Source organism: Desmodus rotundus, chromosome 1, assembly GCF_022682495.2.
Source record: "Desmodus rotundus isolate HL8 chromosome 1, HLdesRot8A.1, whole genome shotgun sequence".
Classification (NCBI taxonomy): domain Eukaryota; kingdom Metazoa; phylum Chordata; class Mammalia; order Chiroptera; family Phyllostomidae; genus Desmodus; species Desmodus rotundus.
Window position 1 is genome coordinate 42855658 of NC_071387.1, and position 26113 is coordinate 42881770.

The window sequence follows — 26113 nt, forward strand, 5'->3', positions numbered from 1 at the left end:
ACACAGAGCTAAATGGGGGAGCCTGGTGTTAAGACTACTGGCTCTGTGGATCAGGGTGGCAGCTGTGGGTACTGCAGGCGAACCTGGGGGTGTGTCCAATGCCAGAGGGTTGATTTGGCATGAGAAATTTGCCATAGGATATACCTGAGTGGCCAAAAGATTGTCCTAGAATATCTGCAGCAATCCCGTTGTTTTCATTGCAGTAGAAATGGTTTGTCAAAATTAAATAAGCTAAGAGCCAGGGGCGTGGACAGAGCTAATTTCAAGGTTTCAAAAAAGGTTAATGCCTTAAGGAAATAGGCTTTGGGAGAAGGACATACAGATGGCTAGCCAGGGCTGGGAAATTAGGGATCCACTGATGGCAGTAGGGGCACCGATACCAGCTATTCCTCAGTATTTATGTAACTGTTTCTTTGGGGGGCAGGGGGGCAGGCGGTGAAGGATGGACAAAATCGACACCACGCATTTCAGGGTGTTTTAATGCCCTGAGATATCTCATGTCCTAAGTAACAGTTGTTTGTACCTATTGAAGTTTACATCTGGAGGCTTGATGGCCTCATTCAGCTAGTGCTCTTAAAAGAGTGAGGAATCTGTTAGAGTTCCCTGCTCAGTTTGATTACAGAGCAAAAGATTGTCAGTATAGTGCAGCGGTGTAAAGTATGGGGAGAGGTTACAGAATCTAAATTGGCTTTAAGAACTTGGGAAAATATTGAGGGAGACTCACAACATCCCTGAGGTACCCAAGTCCATGTCAGTTGCCTCCCTTTAAATGTAAATGAAAAAGAAATCCTGAGCTGGGTGGCAAAGGGATTGAAAACAAAGCTGAGCAGAGGTCGACTGCTGTAAACCGGCTGCACTGGCAGGAATAGTAGCCAGATTTGGGCTTAGAAAATGCCAAGGAATTACAAGAGTTTATGGCTCCTAAATCCTATACAAATCAGTAAATTTGATTCCCATCTGAATTAAATTTCCTTTCTTTCTTTATTGGCAAGACTGGACTGTTGCAGGGTGAGAAGGTAAAATCAATATAGCTTGTTTTAAGAGGGAGTCTATTATAGGGTTAATAGCTTCTTTGTATCTATAATCATTTGATTATACACTTTTCAGCCCTGAGTTAAAACCCTGGAAGGAGGGGCAGGGCGTGGCGTTGGGCCTTCCAAATGCAGAGAGGAAGCTTTTCACATAGATTTAGTTCCTGTGTTCAAGGTGCCAAGGGGGGATCGAAGTGCCATTCTGGCACCAGCTGCTTGTCAAGTGAATTTAATTCCAGATTAATCAATATGCCATTGGGTATATTTGGGTGTAGCCTGCCTGGGGCCCCAACACATTTTACAGAGCTTGTTGCCATGATGAAAGGGAACATGTTCCCATTATACCTTAAAACTATATATTTTTCCTTAAATGTGGGAAAACTTAATTTTTGTGTATCTACAGGTATTTGCTAATTCCATATTAATTCTAAGACAAGATTCCTGAGCTTTTTAGTTGGACAATTATATCATCTACAGTAATGAAAACAGTTTTTTCCAATAGTTATAACTTATCTTAGTTTGTCTTATTGTATAAAACAATAGTAGATCAATATTCTGATGACAAGCTGTGAAAACTTTGACAGCACATGTAAAAATTCTTTGACAAGCAGGCTTATAGAGGATATGTACAGTTCTCAAGCTTTCAAGATCTGAGATCGATATTGCTACTTCCTAGTCTGTTTAGTCTAAAACAGGGCTAATGAAGGGCTTTAGCAGGTGAGGTGAGAAGACGCTGGAAACTGCACTCAGTATCTGGGGGTGGGGATGGGGGGCTTCCCTCAGCTGCGCCTTCCGTGTGTAAACCACAGCAAGTAGCAGACCCTGTCAGTATTTGATCCTGTTAGTATTTTCCAGGACAAAACCTGACCTGGAAAACTGCTCTCCTCCCTCAACAAACTAAAGCTAGTAACGTCCTGGAACGCAATACTGGCTATTATTAAACCGCGTTCTTCTAAACCCCTCCTCTAAGTCTGTTTGCATAATCTGCCCTGGCCACACCCTCTCCCTATCCGACATTTCTGCCTGGAGAATTAATGTTATACTTTTAATCACTACTTGCACACAACACTACAGCACCTACTAAATTCAATATTTGAGTGCTGGCAGCTAGCGAAAAAAAGAATAATTTGTGGATAGAAGGCATTGGTTTTGGAATAGCTGCTTTTAATGGTGGTATATGACAAGTTCCAAATGCATTCAGTCGTGTTCACATTCGAAAGAATAAAACTTGCCTGGCTGGTGTGGCTCAGTGGATTGACTGCTGGCTTGCAAACCAAAAGGTTGCTAGTTCGATTCCATGTCAGGGGACATGCCTGGGTTGTGGGCCAGGTCCCCATTTGGGGATGTGCAAGAGGCAACTGATTGATGTTTCCCTCCTCTTTCTCCCTCCCTTCCCCCCTCTCTAAAAAATAAATAAATAAGGCCTTTTTTTTTTAAAGTAAAACAAGAATAACCACATTTACTGTGAAACAGTGTTGGATTTATTTTATATTTAATTAACATAATAAGAAATGATTTTTATTTTTCTAAGCAACTGGAAACTCCAGTTCAATTGATCCTACACATGAAATAAACTAAAAACGTGGCTTTCTCCTCCCCAGATAACTACAAAAGAAAACCCATTTATGTTATTTCATTTAAGTGAATCATACTTGACAAATGACACAAATACATATTTAGACACCAATGGTGCTTCACATTCACATGGCTGAGTGGCTGTTCACCATGGTCTGGGAAGAACCTAGGTAATTGCCTATAAAAGAAACATTTTTGTTAACTTGTCCATAATAAGTAATATTGAATCTTTTTGCACTTCATTAACTAGAATAACTTCCATCAAACAAAATGGCAGTTTATGTTTAAGGATTTATTTGTGCATGATTTCTAGTAATTCACTAGCAAAGATCTTAAATGACAGTAAGACGAAATTAGTGTTTAATAACTGACATATGAAACCATTTAAATAATTTATCTTTCCCAAAGTATGTGTGTTTTGCACCTTTTGAATGTAGTATGGGCTTCCTTTCGAAACCAATTTTTTTGACTCTTCAAATTGCTTGTCCTGGGAGTATACATTTCACTTGCTTTTTTAGGTTAACCTGAAAGGTGTAAAAGTAAGAGTCCTGATAAACAAATTCTACGTAATGCCTTTAGTAGTCACTAGCAGGGGGGTAATATTCAGACGCAACTCAACAGGTACCATTCTAGAAAGATGAGGTTCCACAGCTACAGAAAAGATGGTGAGTCCTCAGTTTCAGTGTGGGGTTGGCGAAATGGACTCCAAAGTCCTATTTTTATGTCTAGGGTGGAGAAAAATCCCTCAAAACCTGCCAATTTAAATGTAAATCAGATACAACCATACTATAATAAGAGTGTTGAGATCAATGATAACTGGATATTTGTAAATTTAAAAAACTTTTTTAATTTTCAATTTTGCTAAATTAAAAAAAATAATAATATTTAAAGCAAAAGGGGCATGATGTTAAAAAGCAGGACTCCAGGCAAGGGTTATATGGTGTGCTCTGTACTACTGCTTTTAACTTTCCTATTAATTTGCAAGTATTTGAAATAACCATGAGAGAAGCCCATAGAACAGGACATCATGAATGAAGCACTACTGTAGGGCACAGACACAAAGTCCGTGTTACTGAGTATCACTGGCTTTACAGGTAAAAAGAAAAAGCCGAAAAAGCCTCCGAGGTAAAATCTTCCTGCCACTAGAGAAAGGAAGACATGTGACGTGCATTAAAAGAACCAGCTGGATTGGAAGGGGACGGGGTCGGAATTCCACACATAACGCCCTCATCGACGTTGCCACGTGAGTTCTCAAAGCTGTCACATCAAATCATGCGAAACACAGCGCCCCGCTGACTTGCACGTTTACAAATGATAAGTACCTGGTTATAATTCTTGTTTAAAGCCTTAGCTAGATGATAAAGTTTCACATTTCCTGTTAGAGCTTTGGCCGAACAGTAAGTGTCAGCTTAGCCAAAGAGCAAGCATAACAGCAACCTCAAATCATCTGTCTTTTGTTGAGAAGGTAGAGAAAAAGTCAGGTGCTGTGAATAATACCAGCACTGAAATAATCTGCCTCCGACCTAATGGTTCCTCTCAGATTCCCAGGCGTTGAAGCACAGCTCATAGAACAACAGAACACCTCTTCCTTCTTCGTTGGTTCTGAAAAGGACACTTGCAACCCAAGGGCTAAGAAGCAACCAACGGGCAGGTAACATGAAGAAGCAAGGTCAAGGAAAGCCAGTTCCTTTGAAAAGGACACCGGTCACACTAGGATGCAAGACACTGGGAGGCTGGACACAGGCAAAGAGCACCGGCCTTAATTTCTGCAGATAGCGGCAAATGCTGGTTTTTAACAGGGGTCCTAGGCCTCAGACAGTGTCTAAATGTGACTCCTTCTTCTCCCCACTCCACGCCCACACTTCACTGTGTCTGTTAATTCTCTACACCAATGACTATCAATCACATCATATAACGGAACTGAGGCAGTCCTGTGGGGGTACTATAAAACCAGTTTTTATACAGCGTGATAGCTGGGTCTGGGGAGATGGTGGGAGGAGTAGAAAGACAAATATTTATAAAATTGCGTATTACTCTGTAGAAACTTTAACAATAAACAAAGATATCGTAACTCATTCAATAACCTAAGGTATTTCTAATAATCTAAGATGATTCACAGAATCAGCTAAACTAGAAATTGCCATTTTTTGTTATTAGAAACATATGCACATTGGTAGAAACAAAAATTACTCAGAAGTATTTACATCCGGTCAAGCCCGTGTTTCCAAGTTCCCTGAGATGACCCACAGATACAACACACAGCACAATGTTGCAGCAGGAAGTCAGCTATATTCACAAGAATCATTTACAGTAAAGTCAAATTTCTAACTCAACCATATAGCCTACAATATAAATTATATCCTTGTGATTGGTTTTTGTATAAACTTACTCAAATCAAGAAAACGCTCATATTTAAAGCTCTCAAAGTAATTTTGGCACAGGTTGAATCTTATCCTTTTGTTAAGTCCCTGAGCTCTGTAACAGGCTGGTTTTTGCACTTGGCTACAGAGGCCACCTCTCCCCACAAAGCCTCACAGCCTGCCCTGGCCTCGAGTTAACTCTAAGTTAGCACTTAACGCTCTAAGCTTTCTAAGCAACCGTGCTCTGTGGAGACCATGTAGCTTCTCTGACATGAAGAGCTGGAGTCTCCGCTCCAAAGAGCACCCCCTCCAGTGTTTCTGATGTTTATTAACAGCGCAGGAGAATCAGGTGGGATACAGGTCAGGCAGCATTCTTACTATTTCAAAATTGCAGACAATGAATGGTCAGTGTTTTAACGTCTCCAGGGCTTTATGCCTTAGATGTTCATCTAAACACTGGATGGCAAAGAAGTCAATGTCCACGTCAAACTTATTGGCAAACAAGTGGTGGTTGCGCAGTATCCAGTTCAAGTCACCTGCTCCGAAAACACACACGGAGCGCACGTGGACACCGTTGCAGGGTGGATAGGGGGCGCCCTTGGAAACGTCACCTTCAAAGTACTGCCACTTGACAAACCTAGCAATTGCCTGCATGTCAGACATGTCATACTTATGGCTTAAGGACAGTGAGCCTGGGACTTCAGGGATCCTCTGAATAGTGGCCCAGAGATACTCATCCGGGCTGTATGTGTCTTTGGCCCACTCCATAAACTTTTGGATCTGTTCATTCTCTAGTACATACTCCACATACTTCCTACTGACCACAAAATAGGCACTGCCTGAAAACAGGGGTGTTTCCAGAGGAGGGTGCATTTTGTCAGTCCCTGTATTTGTCAGCTTTCCATTAACGACTGTATAATGTTTTTTCCACCTTTCTTTTTTATGGGATGGCATTTTCTCTGTCTCTAGGTTGTTTTCTCCCATTAACGACTTGAGTTTCCTGATAATTTCCAGGTTGGTTTTAATTGGAAAATCCATACCACAGAGATTTATCAAGTACTTCCAGTCAGCACGCATTCTGTAGAGGTCCTGCATACAGTTGAGGTCGGCCTGAACCCGACTCCACGACGCATACACCACGGTCTCCAGCTGACTGGCCACGAAGACATTGCTGAAACAGGACGCGATACCAATCACTGCCGCCAAAAAGGAATCCTCGGATTTTCTGTCCACATGGATGCAATAGAAATTCTGAGGCATGTAGATGGCCCTCAGGAGCCTGTCAAGCATTTCAATTTTGTGATGAACCACTATGGAATATGCTATTGGAAACTCTGCTTCTTCTTTACTAAGAGGTTCTACAATATATTTGCGCCTCTTGATGAAGGAAGTACAATCGCTTGTCATGTTTATATAGTCATGAGTTGTCCACTGAGGGCGCTTTCTAAACTGCACAGTTAGAATCTCAAGCTTTACCTTTTCAATTTCATCCACGTCACCCAGTAACACCTTGGTGCAATTAATATTACTACTAGGATTGTCTCCGACCAGATCCAAACGGTCGATGCTCACAAATTCGGGCTTTTGATAAATTCTTAAAACAGAGAAGGTGACTAGAGAAAAAACCAGAAATAAGAAGTAGTATTTAGTGGGATAAGAAAAAAGTCTCCTCCTCAGCAACTTCTTCAGCATTTCAAACAATTGGGGACTTTCCTTTTTTAAGGGCAGTCTTCCAGGCTTCCAGCAGCGGTGATGTTGCTTCTGTCCTGGCCTTGTGAGCTGTCAGTTTGCATTTACCAGAAGTGCAAAGGCATCTTTAAGTGCAGAAGGGCACTAAAAGAAAAACAGAAAGGATACCTATAAATACAGCTTCCATGACATCTTCTCAGGCTCAAAACTGTCCTTGTTGCTATGAGGTCAGGTTTTTAAAAGAAAAACAAAGTGAGTCAAACAGAGGAAAAGGGGTGGTGTCACAGAATCCCAGTCTCTAGTATTAATGGCAAATTGTTTAAAAACGAAAGCAAAAAACCCCTCAAGTATAAGGATATGCTAGAATATCCTACAATAAACCTCTTACCTCTCGGGTATACTGAGGTGTAAAAACACAGTTGCAGACCAGGCTATGATTAGTGAACTCTCTATAGTTGGTGGGTTTTGACACTGGGCCAGTTCCAATTAGCACCGCTTACCTGGAAATCATTACTCATCTGGGTTGCTCCTGACAGATCCACAACTGCCCATCAGTTGACACTGACAACCCCAAATATTTGAAGAGATCAGATTTATTTGGCTCTTCACCAATGTAAGATTGGGGGTGCACTTAGGGAGATGTTCAGAAATGGCTGTAACGTCTAAGAATCTTTATTCATTTATTTTTTTAAATCCTCACCTGAGGATATGTTTATAGACTTTAGAGAGAAAGAGTAAGGGAGAGAGAGAGAAGGAAACATTGATATGAGAAAGAAACATGGATCAGTTGCCTCGCATACACACCCCAACCGATGATCAAATCTGCAACTTAAGTATGTGCCCTGATAATGAATCGAACCTACAACCTTTTGGTGTATGAGACGACGCTCCAACCAAATAAGCCACCCAGCCAAGGACCTAAGAATCTTTGAAGGAAAAGCCATTGTTGAAGGAAAGGCCAGTCAACAGAATTCTCAAACTGAACCAGAAAGGCGTGGCTAAAACCACGCCAGATCTGGTACTCTGTTGGGCTGACCTCACTTAGTTCAGCTCCACACCGGGCATCACAGGAAGAAAAGACCCACACAGCCTTCCTTGCATTTCCCGCATTGGTTAAAACAGGTTATAATAATTAAGACTTGTGTGAAAAAAACAACAGTTGCGTATAAATTGTAATTTATGACAGAATTTATGTCTCTATTCAAATTCCAGGAGCCCAACTCACTCTTATTACATAAAATGTTTACAGATAGTTAGATATTGTTTTATTTTCAAAAATCAATTTGATAACCTGGCAATTTGTTCCGTAACTAATAAGTGCTACTGTTCTAACAAAGAATGCCAGATACCATCAATTGTCTCTATACCAGATTTATAGGACTTAAAACTTATTTTAATACCAGAATTAGCACTAGAGCTTCTAAATATTTGATTAGGAAATGAATTGTGACTATTAATAATACAAATAAAAATAAATAATTGACAATTATTAGTATAATGTCACAAAAAGTGCCTAATTTTTTTTACCATTTAAAGTTAAGGAACATCTGGCTCGGTTAGTTACTTGATTCCAGGTGACATCCTGTGCCCACGCAGAGAGCCTCTCACGCAGTCAGGTCTCTTAATCTTACCAGGCACCCAGCAATGGTGTTATGTCCCATGAGGCTTTTAAAAAAAATCTGTGAAATGAAAAGGGAAAAGTGTGAAGGGATGTAATGCACAGGTAAATATACACACACTCAGAAAGCATGCTGATGAACTAATCCTACATATTCACTTTTTCCCCCCTCAATAGTATGGCTGATTAATTTCTCTCTTTTAACATTTCCTTCTCTGCAGTCTTACTTATTTTTCTAATGCTATGTTTATGGATTGCTAAAGGTTTGAAGGCACCCTGCAATTTAGTTCAACCTCTTCCAAAGAAAACTCCAGTAGCGTGTCCCAAAGTGTGTGCCAAGGACTGGTTTAATGGTCCAATGCTCGCAGAGGCTAATACAGCCTATCCCCACTGTGGCGATGCCCATGCTCACAGGCTCAGTAAAGACGACCCTGCACCTGAAGCAGCTGCTCATCTCATCTTCCTCTGACTGTCTAGTGCACCACCCCACTCCAAAGCTCTACTAGAAAGCAAACACTGGGAACTTGGGGTAAAATACTTCACCATCTCAACCATTAAAACATCAGACTCCTAAAGAAAATGATGTCTTCAAGCAATTTCTGCTTATTGGCTCAAGGAATTTGAAGAAATCTCTGTCTAATCATTAAGGGACCAAGACATAAGTGACCTCACACAGCAAAGAATATAGAGTTTAGAAAATTAACTCAGGAAAGTCAATGAACAAACAGAGAGCAACAACAATAAACCCTTGGTAGAGCGGGGGTGGAGGTATGATTTTCAGAGTTGCCACATTATCAAATGTCTACTTTCAACAACAAAAAATTACAAGGCACAAAAGGAAATACGAAACTCTGGCCACACACAGGAAAAAAGCAGTCAGTAAAAACAGCCCCCAGGAAGCCCAGGCACCAGACAGATGAAGGACTTTAAGTCAGCTATTATAAATATGTTCAAAAACCTAAAAAACTAAAAGAAAGTATGAGAATAATATGTGGCCAAATTGAAATTTTCAATAAAGAGATAGAAATTATAAAAAAGAACAACAGAAATCTGGAATCGAAAGCACAATAGGTAACTGAATTGAAGAAAACTGACCAGCCGGGCTCAAGAGCAGTTTTGAACTGACAAAAGAAAAACACCAGCGGAACCGAGGACGGACTGAGTCAAAGTACTCAGTGGGAAGAAGAAAAAAAGGAAAAGGATTTAAGAAAAATGAGCAACGCCTCAAAGACCTGGGAGATACCATTGACTGGGCAAAAGTCGCAGCTGATCTGATCTGAGACAAACTCTTTTCTTAAATTTTGTAACTTATGTCAAGGGCATGGGTTCAGCAATAACGTCCAACCTAGTCAGGACCTTAAACTTATGCACCCAATATATGTAACAATATTTAAGAAAAGAGGTTGTTTGTATCTCTTAGATCAGCCATGACCTCCACAGAGTTAAGCATATCAATAAATGCATAATGGGGGTAGCAGAAAGAGAGTGTTGGGGGAGAGAGGGGTGGGGGAGAGACGGAAGGTGGAGAGAATTCAGACACGAGCATGGTGGGGCAGAAAACTATTTAAGTAAGGGCCAAAAACTTCCCAAATTTGATTTTTAAAAATTAATCTACACATCCAAAAGTTTTAGTAAGCTCCAAGTATGCAAAATGGTATAATTACTTTGGCAGACAGTTGGTGGTTTCTTACAAATCTAAACATATGCTAACCATTCAACCTAGCGATCACGCTCCTAGGTGTTTACCCAAATTGAAAACATATGCCCAGACAAAAGCGTGCATATGAACGTTCATGGACGCCTACTCATAATGGCCAAAAACTGGAAGAAATCAAGACGTCCTTCAATAGATGAATGGAAAAACAAACTGTGGTATATTCATAATATGGACTATATTCAACGATAAAAAGAAATGAGCTACCAAACCAAGTCTTTTTGACATGGAGGAAACTTAACCTGAAAAAGCTACATAGTGTATGATTCCAACGATATGAAATTCTAGAAAAGGAAAAGCTGCAGAGATAGTAAAAAGATCAGTGTATGCCAGAGGTTTGGGGAAAGCAAGGAACAAATGAGTAGGTAGGAAACATGGCTCTTTTTAGGGCAGTGAAACTCTTCCATATGATGCTGTAATGGTAGCTACATGATGTCTTGTATTTGTCAAAACCCAGAGCTGTATGACATAAAGAGTAACCCCTCTTGACTGTAATTAACTAATGATAATGTATCAATATTGTTTCATTAAATGTGTGATGGGGTATATGGGAACACAGTAATTTCTGTGCAATTTTTCTGTAAACTTAAAACTTCTCTAAAAAAACAATTAAAATTTAAAAAATTAATCAACACATTTAAGAAGCCCAATGACTTCCAAGGATGATAATCTCAAAGAAATTCATATCTAGATACTTCACAGTTACATTGTGGAAAGACAGACTGAAATAGAATCTTAAAATTGACAAAAGTGATTATACAAGGGGTCTTAAAAATTATCAATAGCTTCAAATCAGAAACATTGGAGACCAGAAGGTAGTAGATAACATATTCAGAAAGATAAGTATCCAGAATATATAAAGAATTCTTACAATTCAACAACAAAAATGAAAATAACCAAACTGTGGCACTGGTGTGGTTTTTAAAACAAGACAAGTAGAAGAACTATCTTAAACAGATTGTTTAGGAATATAGTACAGCCCTGGCTGGTGTGATTCAGTGAATTGAGCCCCGGCCTGTGAACCAAAAGGTCACCAGTTCCATTCCCAGTCAGTGCACATGCCTGGGTTGCAGGCCAGGTCCTCAACTGGGCGTGTGCGAGAGGTAACTGATGGATGTTTCTCTCACACATCGGTGTGTCTCTCCCACTCTCTGTTCCTTCCCCTCTCTCCGAATATAAATGAATAAAATCCATTTTTAAAAAAGAAAGTGAGTGCAGATGACCTCAGGTGACCCTCCTGTAGGACCAGCTATGCCTGTGAGGACTCTCAGCCGAGCCCGATGTGACACTTGGCTGTGGTCTGGGCGTCATGGGGGCCTTCATCCACTTCACCAACCAGACCTGGGGCTGGAGCCAGCTCATCAGAGCCACTCAGTACACATGCATGTTGCTTGGATATTTGTTAGAGCCTACAGCTGACAAAGAGAAGGTGGGAATGAAGCTCAGGAAACTGGAGTCTACTGTGAACACTGGCCATAAATGGTTCATACTAGGCAATGCAGTTCACTCAGCAGAGCATTCAGGCCACAGATCTGGTGCCCCACTTATGCCTGACATTTGCCAACCTGAGCTGTTTGGTTTATTGCGTCTGTGACACCATCCTCTAGAGAAGGAGTGTAGGGCTCGCCTCTGGCATTAACAAAAAGAAATGGCTCAGGTGAGCCACACGCCATTATTACTACTCTCTCCTGCTGAGCCTGCTCAAGGACCTGTACAAATCTCACTGCAGATGGACGGGGCAAAGAGGGAGAAGTCACCATCCCAGGATCCTCTGCGGTACAGCATGGCTGATGAGGAAACAGAATGGCTCTAGTCCTTTCTCCTGCCCTTATTCCGATTTTTGAGAAAGCATCCTCCCTTGCTCCTGGACACGCTGAAGAACCTCTGTGACATCCTGAATCCTCTGGACCAGTTAGGGATCTGTCAGTCCAATTCTGGCATCACTGGACTTGGAGGTCTCGTGTCCTAAAGCAGACACCGTCACCATGGCTTGGCCTCACGTGAAGCCGAAGGCCCAGTGAGGCGGTTTCAGGCTGAAGACTCGTACCTCCTAGTGGAATGGACATCTGAATTAGACAAAGACCACGCCACACTGAGCTTAGAGACTTGTTCATGAGAACTTTTCCTAGACTGATATGTGAGCTGAGGTCAGGCCAAGAATGGAAAAGGGGAGGGATGAAGATTTATACATGTTTTTTGGAGTGCTGGGGTGACTTCTGAATTTCTGAGTATTTTCTCTTCACCTAACATTCAACGAGCCTCTTTTATGGCACACAGTGGGAGCTTAGTGTTTGCTGAACGAATAAAAGTTGAAAGAAAAAAATTTAAAAAGGCCCAAACTCACAAGTGAACATTAACATACAATAACTTTGGGGCTGTGTGCCTCACTGCCTTTGCACAACCACAGCAGGTCTGTTCCCAGCCCCCAGATCTGGGAGAGGCCCCTTCCTCCATAGGTGCTGACAGCTGGGTGGGGGCCGGAGCAGCTGGGCCTATAGCCTCTTAAACTGCCTGCCCTGACCCCTCTGCACTCCTGTCCTTCCTCCATCCGGAGGTAGCATCAGAAACACATCAGGCACCCGCAAGGTGTAAGTCAGTGTCTTTAGGCAGTGCAGTGACTAAGCAAAACAGCAGAAGCAGACAGGGGGAACTGGAAGTAAAAATAATGTGCAAGGCCATGACAGGTGCCTGTAGGTCGCCTGTGAGAGAAGGAAACTAAAGTTTAAAAACAACAGAGGCCGGAGCCGCATCCCTCTGATTCTCAGTCCAGTGTTCCTCCTGTGGTATTTCACTGCCTTCCTGGTGGAGTGGGAGTGGGAGACTCTCCAGAATCCTGTGCCAAGAGCCTTTTTGAGAACCTGTGTTGGTCAGCAGTTCCTATTTGCTACAAAAGTTATCAGCTAGGTTGTTTTATTTAAAGCCATATGACAATTGAGGCATGTCCACATTAATTTTCATCAAAATTTGTGCAGTTAAGTTTCATGAATACTCTGCATGTAGTAGGGTTGCAATTTTCTATGGTAAGTCAGACTTCATATGACATAGGGGGTTTGGGGGGTGGTTGAGTGGAGGCCACTTACGCACATGCCCACTTCCCACCTTGGGTGTTGGGTTCTTGTGACTACAGATCCTCTCATTTGAGGGAAGTGGGGTTGAGAAATAGGAGGCCAATGTCAGCCTTACCAAAAGCCATCTCATTTCTCTGAGTGGAAATGAGAAAAGAAGTGTGCACTAAATAATTTTCCCATGAATGTGATGGAGCTTCTTAAAAAATAGACTCAGGTGCCTGGCTCTTTATTTTTAAAGTGATCAATCAAGATACGGGATTTGAAAAAGAACATTCAGGGGATTTTAAGAGGAAGGAGGTGCTCTGCCCCCCGGGAATGTGTCCTCACCTTTCGCTTCCCTCTCTTGTGCCTCTGCCCCGAGGCATGCATCTCCTAAACTCTCATAGTGACATGCCCTAACTGCTGTGGCTCAGTGGGTTGGGCATTGCTCTACGAACCGAAGAGACATTGGTTTGATTCCCAGTCAGGGCATATGACTGGGTTGCAGGGCCAGGTCCCCAGCTGGGCTATGTGGGAGGTAACCAATCAATGTTTCTCTCATACATCGGTGCTTCTCTCCCTCCCTTTCCCCCTCCTTTTTCTCCCTCTAAAAATAAACAAATAAAATCTTTAAAAAAAATTAGTGACATGACAGCAAAAATGGAAAAATTCAATAGAAGCATTAGGAAGTAAAGTTGAAGAAAACTCTCATGGAGTTAAGCAAATAAGCCAACTGGGCAACAAAAGCAATTTTAAAAAGAAGAGTAAGAGATAATTATAGATAGTATTTGCCCCTCATGCCCCTTAATCCTAATGACCTCCTTCCCCACTGTATTATGGCAGCAGCCTGTTTCTCAGTATGGTGAACCACAACAGTGAACAGATTTCTAAGCACTGTGGGAAGAAGGACAAGATTCCAGAAAAGACATCAGAAGAGTGATGACAAGCACGGGCCACACACACCCCACCCCCCATGATTAAAATGCACACCTATGATAAAGAGGTCCCCTGAGAAGTTCTGTGCAGAAGAAACAGCGGTGGAGGCCTGGCTCCAGGGCCAACTCGGCTTTCCCCTGGGATGGCTCCTCATTCATAAAGTGAATTTTGCTTATAATAATTGAAAATGCTCAGACCGTCCCCAGAAAGAAGAAATTGAGAAGAACCAAGACACTGTTCTGGAAATCTCTTTTGCAAATGCAAAGTAAACAGTAAGTACACAAAGCCCACATAGATGAAACTTGATTTGTTGCTTATGCTCTCAATGCCTTTTCCTTGTCCATCCTCACACACACACACACACTCTCTTTAAGTGTTTGAGACTACAGACCAATGCTCTTTCTTTAAATCCCCAATGTTTGCTTGAAAGGGTGAAGAAGACCCAATAACTGGTCTGAGTTTACTCAATTTCCCCAAAACCTAGAGGTAATGCATTAATGGAATCAAAAAAAGAGAAGGAGGAAATGGGACGGAGGCACCAGCAGCACCAGACGTGACACATCAGCATGAACTTGCACAGGCCCTCTCCTTCCCAGAGCCACCTCTGTTCCTGTCAGGTTGTCTGTGTCCCTTGGCCATCAGAGTGGGGCCTGCGGCTGAGGAGCCAGGCTGGAAGAAGACACTGGCCCCAGCTCAGCACAAAGGCAAAGATGGACATGAGGAAATGCAGGGCCAGAGCAGCTCGACTCAACAGGATTCTATGATTGCATGTCCTGAACACTTAGTATTTGTGCTTTCTACAGCAAAAAAAGAAGTCGCACGAATCCCATTAGTACTAATGCTTTCTCAATATCCTTCATCCAACTTCTCTTTAACATAAAATTTAGTGCTAGAAATATATATGGATTCCCCCATACATGTTTTATACCTTCCCTTGAAAGTTAAGGAGTGCCATGATTGTACTGAAATATCAGAGTAAGTGTGGTATGCACACACAAGGGACTATTACTTAGCTCTGGAAAGGAGTAAAAGGCTGCTGCCTGCTGTAACATGGGTAACTGAAGGCACTGTGCCAAGTGAAATAAGCCAGTCACAAAAATACAAATACTGTATGATTCTACTTCTATGAGGTAACTAGAGTAATCAATCCATAGAACCAGAATGTGTAATAGAAGTTACTGAGGGCCGGGGGAGGAGAAGTTACTGTTTAATGGGTACAAGAATTTCTGTTTAGGATGATAAAACGTTCTGGAAAGGGAGAGTGGTAACAGTGGCACAACATTGTGTATATTCTTAGTGCTGCTGAACTTTCCCTGCCTCCATCAGAGACATAGTTTTAGCCTCGAGGGCTTTTTCTTCTTTAATTCCCTTGTTACGGTTTTAGAAAGATGGACCTGGGTTACAACTTTGCTAGATATCTTCAGAGTTGGTGAGCACAGTCAGACAAATAATGCCACTTAGAAGAGGCTTTTAAAATTAATTTAAGACAGAAAAAAATAGAGAGAGAGACAGAGAGAGAGAGGGAGAGAGGTATGATCCCAGGTTGTCTGAAAAAAAAAAAAAGAAGAAGAAGAAGAAGAAGGGGAGGGACCTTTTCGAGTTTGGTGTCATAAAAATTTTTAGCTAAACAATGATCATCTGTCTGGTTTCCTCTCAAAGACTAGTAAGTTTCTTCCTGCAAGATGTAGTAAGCCCTCTAAAGGCAGTAGACTTCATTTGCAGAGTCTGACCTTGATAAACTCAAACAGAAATTTATCTATTTATACACATGCAAAAAGATTTTTTAAAAGTATCTTCGATCTCATTATCACTGCATGCCAAAAATGATTATAAAGATCTCATTGCTCACTTCAAAATTCCAGATGGAGGAGCAATACATTTTTTCTTTCCTTTCTATAAAATTTTAATCTAATACTAGGAAGTTTATAATACAGCATTGAGCACCATGGTTTTATGGAAACAGAATTTTACATATGAAAGGTACATTAAAGTTCATTTTGCTCATTCTTAATTTTGCAGATAAGAACACGAGGGCCCAGAGGTACGTGGTTGGCAAGGCCATGAGTCAAGAACAATTCTTTAGCAGAGAACACCCTCCTCATTTGATTGGTAGAGATTAAAAACCTACACAGCACTAGCACAGCGACTGGCACACGATAGTTGCTCAATGAGCAGGAGTTACCACCATCCTCTCTCCATTCAGCATTAATTCCACATAACCACCTATGTGAACAAGTCCATGCACGTGGCTGGTGAACTCCTAGTGGCAGGGGTCTAGTTTTAGGCTTCTTACCTTCCCGCATCTACTCACAGTGCTCCCTGGGCCCAGCAGAGGCTTACTCAATGGGAAGTCCAAGTATTTCAAAATGCACTCCTTTGCTCCCCCAAAATGTAGGGATGTATCTTGGATGCTTTTTTAAAACTGTGCCTTCAAGCTCATAGGCTTTTCCAGACAAAGACACTGAAGTACAATACTTAAATGCTCCCAATTACAAAGGGTCAGGGACCGTACCATGAATTCAGAGCACTCTGTGTTGAGTCTTCAAAGACATCTATACAGAAACCTAAAATGACTGCCTCGTACTGGGTGGCTCTCAACCTGTCTTTGTGATTGACCGCACCTTTCTTAACCTTTCTGTATTCTGGTCGCCACACCTGTGCACAAGAGGGAACTGGAATCAATTAGGAGATTTCCCAACTCCTGAGTGACAAACCACTTTGCTACTATTACTCAGCAGAGGGGTGAGGGGCAGGGACAGGGGAGGCTGAGTGTTAGGAGAGTGGAGGATGGTGGGGGAGCCCTGCTACCAGACAAAATACTAATCCGACTGCATTTCCACAAGTCTGTGAGGGGGTTCAGGGCAGGCCTCCACAACATGTGCCACTTTCGCATGCGGGTTGTTGTGAGCTGAAGGCAATGAAGATGCCACAGGCTCCTGAGAAACCTTTACTTCTCCTTTAAAGAATTTAAATTAGGGGACTTGCCCATACGAATTATCACCACAGATAATATTTTATGACCTATCTACAGGGCCAGACAAATAACTAATTAGTGAACATCTGTTCTTCCTCCTCGCTAAAGCTCCCAAGTGCCTTACCTCATCCGTAGCTCAGAATGCCGTATGTACACCCCGTTTTCCCTTTCTGTCTCTGAACCTCTAATGTATGTGAGGTCTCTGTCTCGTGTGCAAGTTTCCCATACGTACATATGTAATTAAATTTGTCCATTTTCCCTTGTTAATCAGTCTTTTATTTGAATATTAAACCAGCAGGAAGATCTGGCCTGCAACCCAGGCATGTGCCCTCACTGGGAATCGAACTGGCAACCCCTGAGTTCGCAGACCAGTGCTCGATCCACTGAACCACACCGGCCAGGGCTCAAATCTTTAATTAATGTCTAAATGTAACTTTTTCAGAACCCCAAAATGAGAAACTGTATTTCAGTTTACTAACAGATACCTGTGTACACACAATTTAATTCCACATTAAGCACCTATTATACAAAACAGAATCCTAGGTTCTTGGGGAAAAACACAGTCATAAATAACGCATCTCCCAAGTACCAAGGAATCCACACAATGGTTATTTGCTGAACCTTTTGGGGGAAATTATAGGCTTGGTCAATATAATTAAAAATTATTTTCGGAACAATGCATCTATTGTAAAGCAGAAGGGAGCTCTGGAGAGCATCTAGTCCTGCTGGAAACAGCACTGGGGGCAGTTACTGGGTCGCAGGGATGGGGTGGATTCTGTGATCCAATATTAAGAGAAGCGGGTCATACAGAAAAACAGAATTCTGCACTCATGGGTCTCTTATTTCTTAGCCTTTAAGACAATAATGCTACTGTGACTAAAGACAGGGACATGGTATTCAGCATTTCTGACTAATTTGATCAAGAAAATAGTTTAAAGAGAGGAGAGTATTACCAGACCAAAAAGGAAAACTTCATCTGGTCCCAAGGCCCCTCTCCTCTTTAACTCAAAAGGAAGCTGGTGCCCAGGGTGGGTACGAATGACTTTTCCAAAGGTCAGCAATGAGTGAAAGGCTGATGCTAACCAGGTCCTGAAACCTGTCACAATGTGTCCTTTCACAGGGCGCTGCACTGCCTCAACTCAATTCTCATTTTCCCCTGGGGGACAGGGGGAGAGCTGTTGGGAGGGCCGCCCAAAGAACCCCAGGCAAGAACTCTGACACCCCTTTGTGGGCAATGTCCATCAAATATTGCTTCCCTTTTTCCCACTCCCTCTTTCAATACAGATCAAATTTCATAACAAAAACAAGGGGTGGGGGAGGAAAAAATACCCCTATAGGTCAAATATGAAATCTAATGTATTTTTTTAACATTTACACTTTATTTTTAACCCCCCCCCCCCCAAAAAAAATGGTATTACTGAGCATGATCAATCCACCTTGTAAGGCTGACTTTGCCGTGTTCCAATAATCACATCCACCATCAAACCCTGGCCCCTTTCCTAATGGGTCCAATCTGGCACAGAAGACAATCATCAAAATGGTCAGAAATGCCTATGGATACCAAACAAGTGTTTACTTTGAAGGCACTCACTTCAATCCCTACACGTTTTTTAAAATCCTGTATTTTTAACAGCAGTGTCTCCCGCTTTCAGGGAATTCAAAAGTTCTTTGATAAAAAGGTAATCAAAACAACATTGTTAGGTTGTCTATAAGGTGCTTTTCAACTACTTCCGCACACCTAGTAAGATGTGTGTCGGGTTTCATCTACACGCTGGGGGCTGGGAGGCCAAGAGCCCCAAACAGCAACACAGTCCCGGGACAGCCACACTCCAGAGGCAGCTACTACGTATGGTATGCGTGCTTCAGGCTCGGTCACTGAAAACCAGAGGTTTTGTTTAATGAGCAGGGTGTTATAACTGGATCTTCCTAGGTGCTTTTAATGACTTTGATTAGCATGACCGAGGTGAGCAAACAGTGAAGGAAGAAGAGATCAGGTGGTGCATCTGTGCGGATGGGTTAGGGACATTCCAGAGGCACATTCTGAACTTACATCAAAAGAACAAGTCTGTCAAGTCCAATAGCCTGGGATGGTGTCCTAGGTGCACACTTGGGTACAGCTGCTGATTCCAGGAAATTCGTGTTTATCTGACTCCGACCCAATGGTCTAGTAGCTGACTCCTGCTACTAGAAGGACAACATGTGCACCTCAGGTGAACCTTTGGTGGGAGATACAGCCAGAGCTGCTGGGCACAGTTGACCTGAGACTTACTTGCCCAGAGACCTGCTGCCCTCACCAACCTGTTTCCCAAAAGACCCGAACTGGATTGTGCTGGTTCATGAGCAACAGCACCGAGGTGGCCAGTGGAAAAAGGCTGAGAAAGCACATGACCTATGTTTAAGTGACTTAAAGCATTTATTCACTTGTCAGAAAACAAAGGACGGACCATGTGATTTCTGGAAATTTCCTTTTTTAAAGAGGCTTATTTAAAGGAAGTTTAACATACACATTCAATAGAAACCACACACACACACACTGTATTCATTACTTTTCAGAGTTTGAGCACTCATTTTTACTCTGGCAGCAATTTTATTTTCAACTGGGTGAAGTACAGGAGCATGTTATGGGGAAGAGGCAGTTTTAGACTCAAGTTACGAGACAAGCACATTCTCACAGTGTCACAGCTATAGTGTATCTATCGAACGTACTTTGACTCAAAAATTTTAAAGAGAACCTTGTAAAATTTTTAGTACAAACAATAAGCTTTGAGGAAGTACCCTCAATATATGTATATTTCTTTAAATATTATTTGTACTACTATACTAATAAGTTATGTGCATTACAAACAAAAAGATGGGAGGGGAAGGAAATGAACTTAATAGTTTAATCATTTGTGGCACAAAACTTCTTACTCACTACATAGTTAATATTTGTAATAAAAGCACATTAGATATGCTTCATTATATATGCTTGTTGTTTTTGAAAACTCTTTCTAGTTACTTTGAGCTGGCTTCTGAGCTCCATGTATTCTAGCGTTTTGTTTCAATTAGACAAACAGTAGAGCACTCTTCTTTCCACTACCTAAACCTTGATACTTAGTTTTCAATCTATCTACCAAGTATACAAAGTTTCATGGTAAATTCGGATGGTAAGTTTCAATTACCTATCCTTGCAAATTAGTCAGTAGATGTTATATTTTTATAAATTAACAAATGGATTCAAAGCTCTTTGATACTCCTCACTTAAAAGATTGTAATAGACTACTCTGTTCCCAAGTTTTTAAAGGTTTTTTTTTAAAGAGTTTTGATAAATCACAAATGTACCATATTTCTTGGCAACATGTTCACTTTACTATGAAAATATTCTCAAACAGCCTTTCCATAGCATAAATTTCTTTCAAAAAGCAGTCACTCTCCCTCTCATTGTGAGAACTTCCCATTTATCTTGGAGGGTTCCTTTCTCCAAAGTATCTGTGACTACTGATAGGCACAGCAAAAACTGAAAAAAGGCAGCAAATTTGGAGACCTCTTTTTATTAATAAAAAATGCTGATACCTGTAAACTCAACTACTGTTGGGTATTGCCCACAAGAGAAGCAGGGATGCTCTGGATGGTATAAAAAATGGCCACGTGTCCTCCCAGAGCATCACGAAGGACTGGGCAGTTTCTACCATCTGAAGCAGCAATTCTCATGTCCTGACCTACGTCCCAAAGGGCAACTGTTGAAATGCAGCTCGCCTGGCTGCATGGAGAGGGCTGAGAAAGAATCAATTTCTCAGCGCACCTGCAACCCACTTAGGAACAAGTCTAAATATGACAGATGAGAGATGCTCTGATTTAAAGCCTTTATAAAATTAAAGTAATTCAGTGATGCCCTACACTTTTAAAATTGTAATACTTCACAATGTGCTTAACAGCCAGGTGAGGAAGGAATTTCCACCTCTCACCTCAGGAAAGCACCCTCACATTACAGGACACAGGACTAAGGAGGCACCACTGGCAATAGTCTTTATTGATAGATTTCATTCTTAAATGCTTATAAAGTTACAAATAGAAAGTCTTGTACTTTCTTCCAACATCCCAAAAGACTTTCAATCACCTCCTGCTTTGGACACCCATGTACTCCATTCACAGTGACCTCAATCTGACTTTCACACAGCGGCAAACCCAGTGCACTCCGCCTAACAAGCTAGGGCCCCACAGGGCAGGATGGCTCTGTAGGGTCGCAGGCCCTGCCTGCTCCATCCCCCCCCCACCGCCTCTCTGCCCCCTGCCCCGGGGGAGTGGTTCAAACCTTGGCCAAACACTGAAGCTACCCAGCAGCTTTCAAGAAGTCCCCCTAACAGAGACATGATAGCATTGGTCTGGACCTTGACCTGAATGGCAGGAATCTTAAAAACTCCTAATATATAGCCAACGTTGAGAACCTAGACTTGCAAACCTGTGTGGTAAGGAGGGAGTTTGAAAATGCCCTTCCCTTCTAGGAGCCTCACCCTCTAGGGCCTTGTACACACATCAGAGGAGTAAGCTCGCAGTTGAACATTACTGCCTTTAGTCTCCAAGTGCAAGATCAAAGGTAGAAACAACTGTACAAAAGATGGTGAGAGGCTATTTTGGGTGTATAGGGCTGATCTGTTTCTACAACACTTCTGGCCACCAAATGGGTATCCAACCACCCAATTCAATTCTGTCACTAGCTACCCAGAGTTAGCACGGACCCACGCAGATTAAGGAATCAGTCATATAAGGCTGCACCCCTCCAGATGACAACAGCAAGTGGGGTGCTCTTTACCCCCTTATGGCCAGAAAAATTTGCTAGCACAGCTAGGACTCCTGAAAACACTTTACTTACTAATACCAGTTTATTAGAGAGGATAAAATTCAGGAACAGCCAAACAGAAGGGCTACATAGGGCACATGACGGGGAAAGGAGCACCGGGCTTCCATACCCGCTCGCGGCACACCACGCTCTCAGCCTTTGAGGTGTCAGAGCCCCAGAAGCTCTGCAAGTATGACTAGTCAAGGGTTTTTATAACCCAATGTCTAGGCACTCCCCCTCCTTTCCAGAAGTCAGTGTGTAGGGCCGAAAGTTCCAACCCTCTTATCTGATGACCAACCCCATCCTGAGACTACCTTGGGGCCCCCACACCTAAGTCACCTCACTATCGTAAACTCAGATGTTTCTGGCCAGGGCCAGGCTGAAGGAAGGGCCTGGACCTGACAGGTAACCTTCGAATCCTCACCATAAAATAGAAAAAAAATCTTATATTATCCACCCATAAAACTTTGTAAAAGTAGAAGAGTTACCCCTTTCTAAGATATCAATGTTTCCCAAAATTACCATCTTGAAGGCTTGCTTGCACAAAATTCATCGAGCAATAACCAAATATCCACAGAGCTTTTCCTTCTTGCCCGAACCGAAATCTGTTACTAAAGCCTCTAGTGGGGGGGGGGGGGGGGGGGGGCTTGTCTGGAACTGTCTGGGCTCCTAGCAGGTAATTTACACTGATCTTTGAAAACCATTCACCCCTCCACCTCCCCTCTATAAAACAAACCTGCCTTTCAGAACAGCTCTGAAGGGGGGGCAGCATGCCCAGAGGAGGGGACCAGTCCCTGACCAAGTCTCTGGCCTATCACTCACCAAATTCAGGCCACAAATAGCTGTGGCCGTGTTCTCATCTCCAGACACCATCGCTTTCTCTCAACGCCGTACATCCTCCCAATTCGCCTCTTGTACTATTCGTGAAACGGAGACTCTTCTCCCTATGGAAAGAAAAACAAAGCAGAGTGCGCAGGATGCCAGGTGACTACAAAACTTCTCTCTCCTGGGCAGCCCATTAGGTTCAGCCTGGGTCTGCAGGCGACCTCATCCATCGTGAAAGATGAGAAGTGTGTGGCAGGTGAGTATGTCTATATTTTGCTCTGCGTCGGAGAGATAAAGTGCTACACAGGGAGGGAAAGTGCTCTGAGCGAGGGCTAACACCTCAAAGCAAATGACCAAAAGCTGAAAGAATTGGAATCAGAAATTGGGTATCAAAAAAGAAAGAGAGAGAGGAGAGAGAAAGGCAGGAAGACAGAGAGAGAGAGAGAGAGAAAGAAAGAGAGAGAAAGAGAAAGAGAGAAAGGAAGGAAGGAAGGAAGGAAGGAAGGAAGGAAGGAAGGAAGGAAGGAAGGAAGGAAGGAAAGAGAAACCTATGAAGAGAGTGTGTTTAAAGAATCACCTGATCGCCCGTTTCCATAATAGACCCAGCTGCGCAAGTTTCCTAGTCCTGCGCGTGAAGGACTGGGAGGAAGCAGGAAGACTGGGAGAAGCCTAAGGACTTCTGAGCTCCCCCACCCCCACCTCTACCCCCACTAGCGTCTCTTTTCCAGCGGTTCCAGCCGTCCAGGGTGAGTCATTTGGCAACCTGACGTCGGCTTCTTCATCAGTAACGAGGGGGTAAAGTTTTTTAGCGGGGCTATGGTTAGGATTAAATGAAGTTAAAGCCGCTGGCACCCAGGGGACCGCAGTGAGTGACTGCTCGCTAGTAGCCTACCCACACCCGCAGCCAACCCCTCCGATTTCTAAACTCACACTCCCCTTGTGAACCAGGGTTAAAGAGGCCAGAAAAAGTGGCTTGCGGGTGAAACTGGGCACCAGAGCGTTGGCCCCTGTCACCACTGATCGGGCAGAAGAGTAGGATCGCGGGAAAGTGCCCTGCGCCATCCCCGGCCCTCGGCGCACACGCTTGCAGCGGGTTCCCACCGCGCGCCCTCTCTTCCTGCCCCAGCTCCGCTTCCTCTGCCCGGGCGGAGCCCACCGCACTCGCTGCGGAGGCACCCTGGCTAAGAGCCGACTACTGCTCCCATCCTTTCCATCCCTCCTTCGGCGCGGGGCTCAGGGCAGAGGAACGGCGAAGCCGGTAGGGAGTTGGTTACCTGCAGCGAGAGTCTGGCGCCGGGGGGCTCAGGAGAATACGGAATAGCGTGGCACCCCAGAGAAGCCGCGGTGACGTCCCTCTCCGGCAGGGGCTCCGGGGCTCTGCGCTGAGCTCCAGCAGTCCGGGTACCTCAACCCCAGCCTCCCGCCCACCATCGGCCACGCCCCTGGGGCCTCCCCCCAGCCCCGCCCATCCCGGTGCGCAGCCCACCTCCGCGGGGGCTGGGCCGCGGCTCCCTCCCGGGGGAGGTCAGAGCGCGCTCCAGGCTGTGCCGCGCTCGGGGAGGAGTTCCTGTTTCTGCTTCCTCGGGTTCGCCTCGTCTCCTAGCTCTCCAAGGGTTTAAGGCCTGGGCGTGTGAGTAAGGTCTTTTTCCAACTTTTATGTCCCCTTCCACAGAGGCAGGAAACGCGAGTACTGCCTTTTCTGATTTTAAAAATGAAAATGTTTTATAACAAAAAAGAAAAAATGATGCCAAGGTTCTTTATATCACATAAAGTTCAGAGAGGACCATGTCTTTCCTGCCCCCGACCCCTGATGAATCTTGCTTACTAAACCTAGCTCCTTGTGGTCGCCTGGACCCGTGTGGCTCGTAGGTTGGGTGTGGGTTCCCCGTGGGGCGACCAATCAATTTTCCCTCAAATGTTTCTCTCCCTCTTTTTCTCCCTTCCTTCCCCTCTCTCTATAAATAAATATATATATATACAAATAAAAACATTACATTACTCTGTAAATATATATACAAATAAAACATTACGTTACTCTATAAATATATATATATATATATACACAAATAAAAACATTACGTTCACGTGTACTCTCACATAAGAACTAAGATTAAGTGCGGAACAAGCCAAAGGGTCACGCAAAGTAGTAAGCACCTCTCTCCCGCCCTTACAGCATATAGTATTGCGTCATTTATAAAAGCTGACAACCTCCTTTGTAGCAAGAGGAATGTCGTGTATTTGTCTTCTTCCGTTGGATTTGTTACCTCTGGTAGGGCAGAACAGGCTCTTATTCATCTTTGTATCGTTTGTTAATTTAACTCACCTGTACTGAACAGAGGAACGTCCGCAGTCCCCGCCTACCGTGTTCTGCGGGGTCTGCAGGTTGAAGCTGAGCCTCTGGGAGTAGGTGCATTTCCCTGTAAGCGGAAGCTCGCTTGCTGACCATCTTTCTGACAAAAGAAGGTCCTTGCTGTAGGCGTGCAGAAGGTAGGGCTGGGCTGGCCTGGAGGACACCGCAGAGTCTCTGGGGCTCACCCGCTTGCACTTTGGACTCCATGAGGTTAAATGGTGTTGGGGGGGCGGGGGCACGGTATTGTTAGGTCCTGGCAGAGCAGAGGTTGACTGGGCGACCTAAGTAGAGCTAATAATAAGTGGAGCTGAGGAAATATACCTGGGGGAAGGTAAATCTTGCCTCTCTCCCAAGGAGATTCCTCCTCCAATGACAGCCTTGGAACATCTTGCTTTAGTTTTATTTAGGAAAATAATCTTATACATTATGCAAAGGACCTAGAACTAAGGGAACACATGCGCTCCTTTTAAACTGTGGTTTTTATTTTTTATCCTGGGAACAAAAGTGTGAACCCAAAATACCTTCTGCAAATATACACAGAATTTGCATTTCATCCAGAAAAACAAAAACAAAAGTAATTGCAATGTGTTTTCTCCATCTATTGTTAGTCTAGATGACCTTTTTTACTAAGAGACATAATGATATATTAAAATTCTTTAAGTAAAGACATTTTGAAGTCAAGTATGTTGCAAAAACCCTGGAAGATGGAGGACTCATAAGGTATTATGAAATCAAGTTCACAAGTTTTATTAATTCAATGTTTGAAACTAAGTCTTTCACTTCTTTCTACTAGACTAACTGTATTTCCTCCATTCTCACTTGACCAGTTTTTTTCTTACTGGGCTAACTTACATCAAGGATATTTTAAGTTTATTTTAAATTGTCAATACTTAATATGCTGGCAAGAATACTCTTTTTCATTTCTAAAGGGGTGATCAGATTCACTTGCTTTTGGTTATCAACTCATATTATTAAACATTTGTATCTGAAAAAAGAAAAAAATATGCACATCCTGTGACCCAGCAATTCTCCTCTTTGGCATACACTCGAGCTCGATTGTCTGATGCAGCAGCCACTCGCCACATGCGGCTGCTGAGCCCGTGAAATGTGTCTAGACAGCTTTGAAATGTGTGGGAGGTATAAAATACACAGATTTTGAAGGTTTGGTATAAAAAAAT

At 43.0% G+C, this 26113-nt stretch overlaps 1 protein-coding gene and 1 pseudogene across 2 annotated transcripts; one reads left to right on the forward strand and one right to left on the reverse strand.

Annotated features, from left to right (window-relative positions):
* Window positions 1-2489: 2489 nt before the first annotated feature.
* On the reverse strand, window positions 2490-25030 carry GCNT1 (glucosaminyl (N-acetyl) transferase 1). 2 transcript variants are annotated; one of them, XM_053923619.1, is made up of 5 exons: window positions 24909-25030; window positions 24072-24284; window positions 22583-22704; window positions 8183-8334; window positions 2490-6799 (listed from the first exon to the last, which is right to left on the reverse strand). In XM_053923619.1, the coding sequence occupies exon 5, from the start codon at window positions 6656-6658 to the stop codon at window positions 5372-5374; it is 1287 nt and encodes a 428-aa protein (XP_053779594.1). In that variant the 5' UTR covers window positions 6659-6799; window positions 8183-8334; window positions 22583-22704; window positions 24072-24284; window positions 24909-25030; the 3' UTR covers window positions 2490-5371. The 2 variants fall into 2 exon arrangements, with proteins under 2 accessions (XP_053779594.1, XP_053779596.1); XM_053923621.1 differs by lacking the exons at window positions 24072-24284; window positions 24909-25030 and adding an exon at window positions 23860-23997.
* Window positions 11212-12008, forward strand: LOC112300315 (peroxisomal membrane protein 11A pseudogene; annotated as a pseudogene).
* Window positions 25031-26113: the final 1083 nt, after the last annotated feature.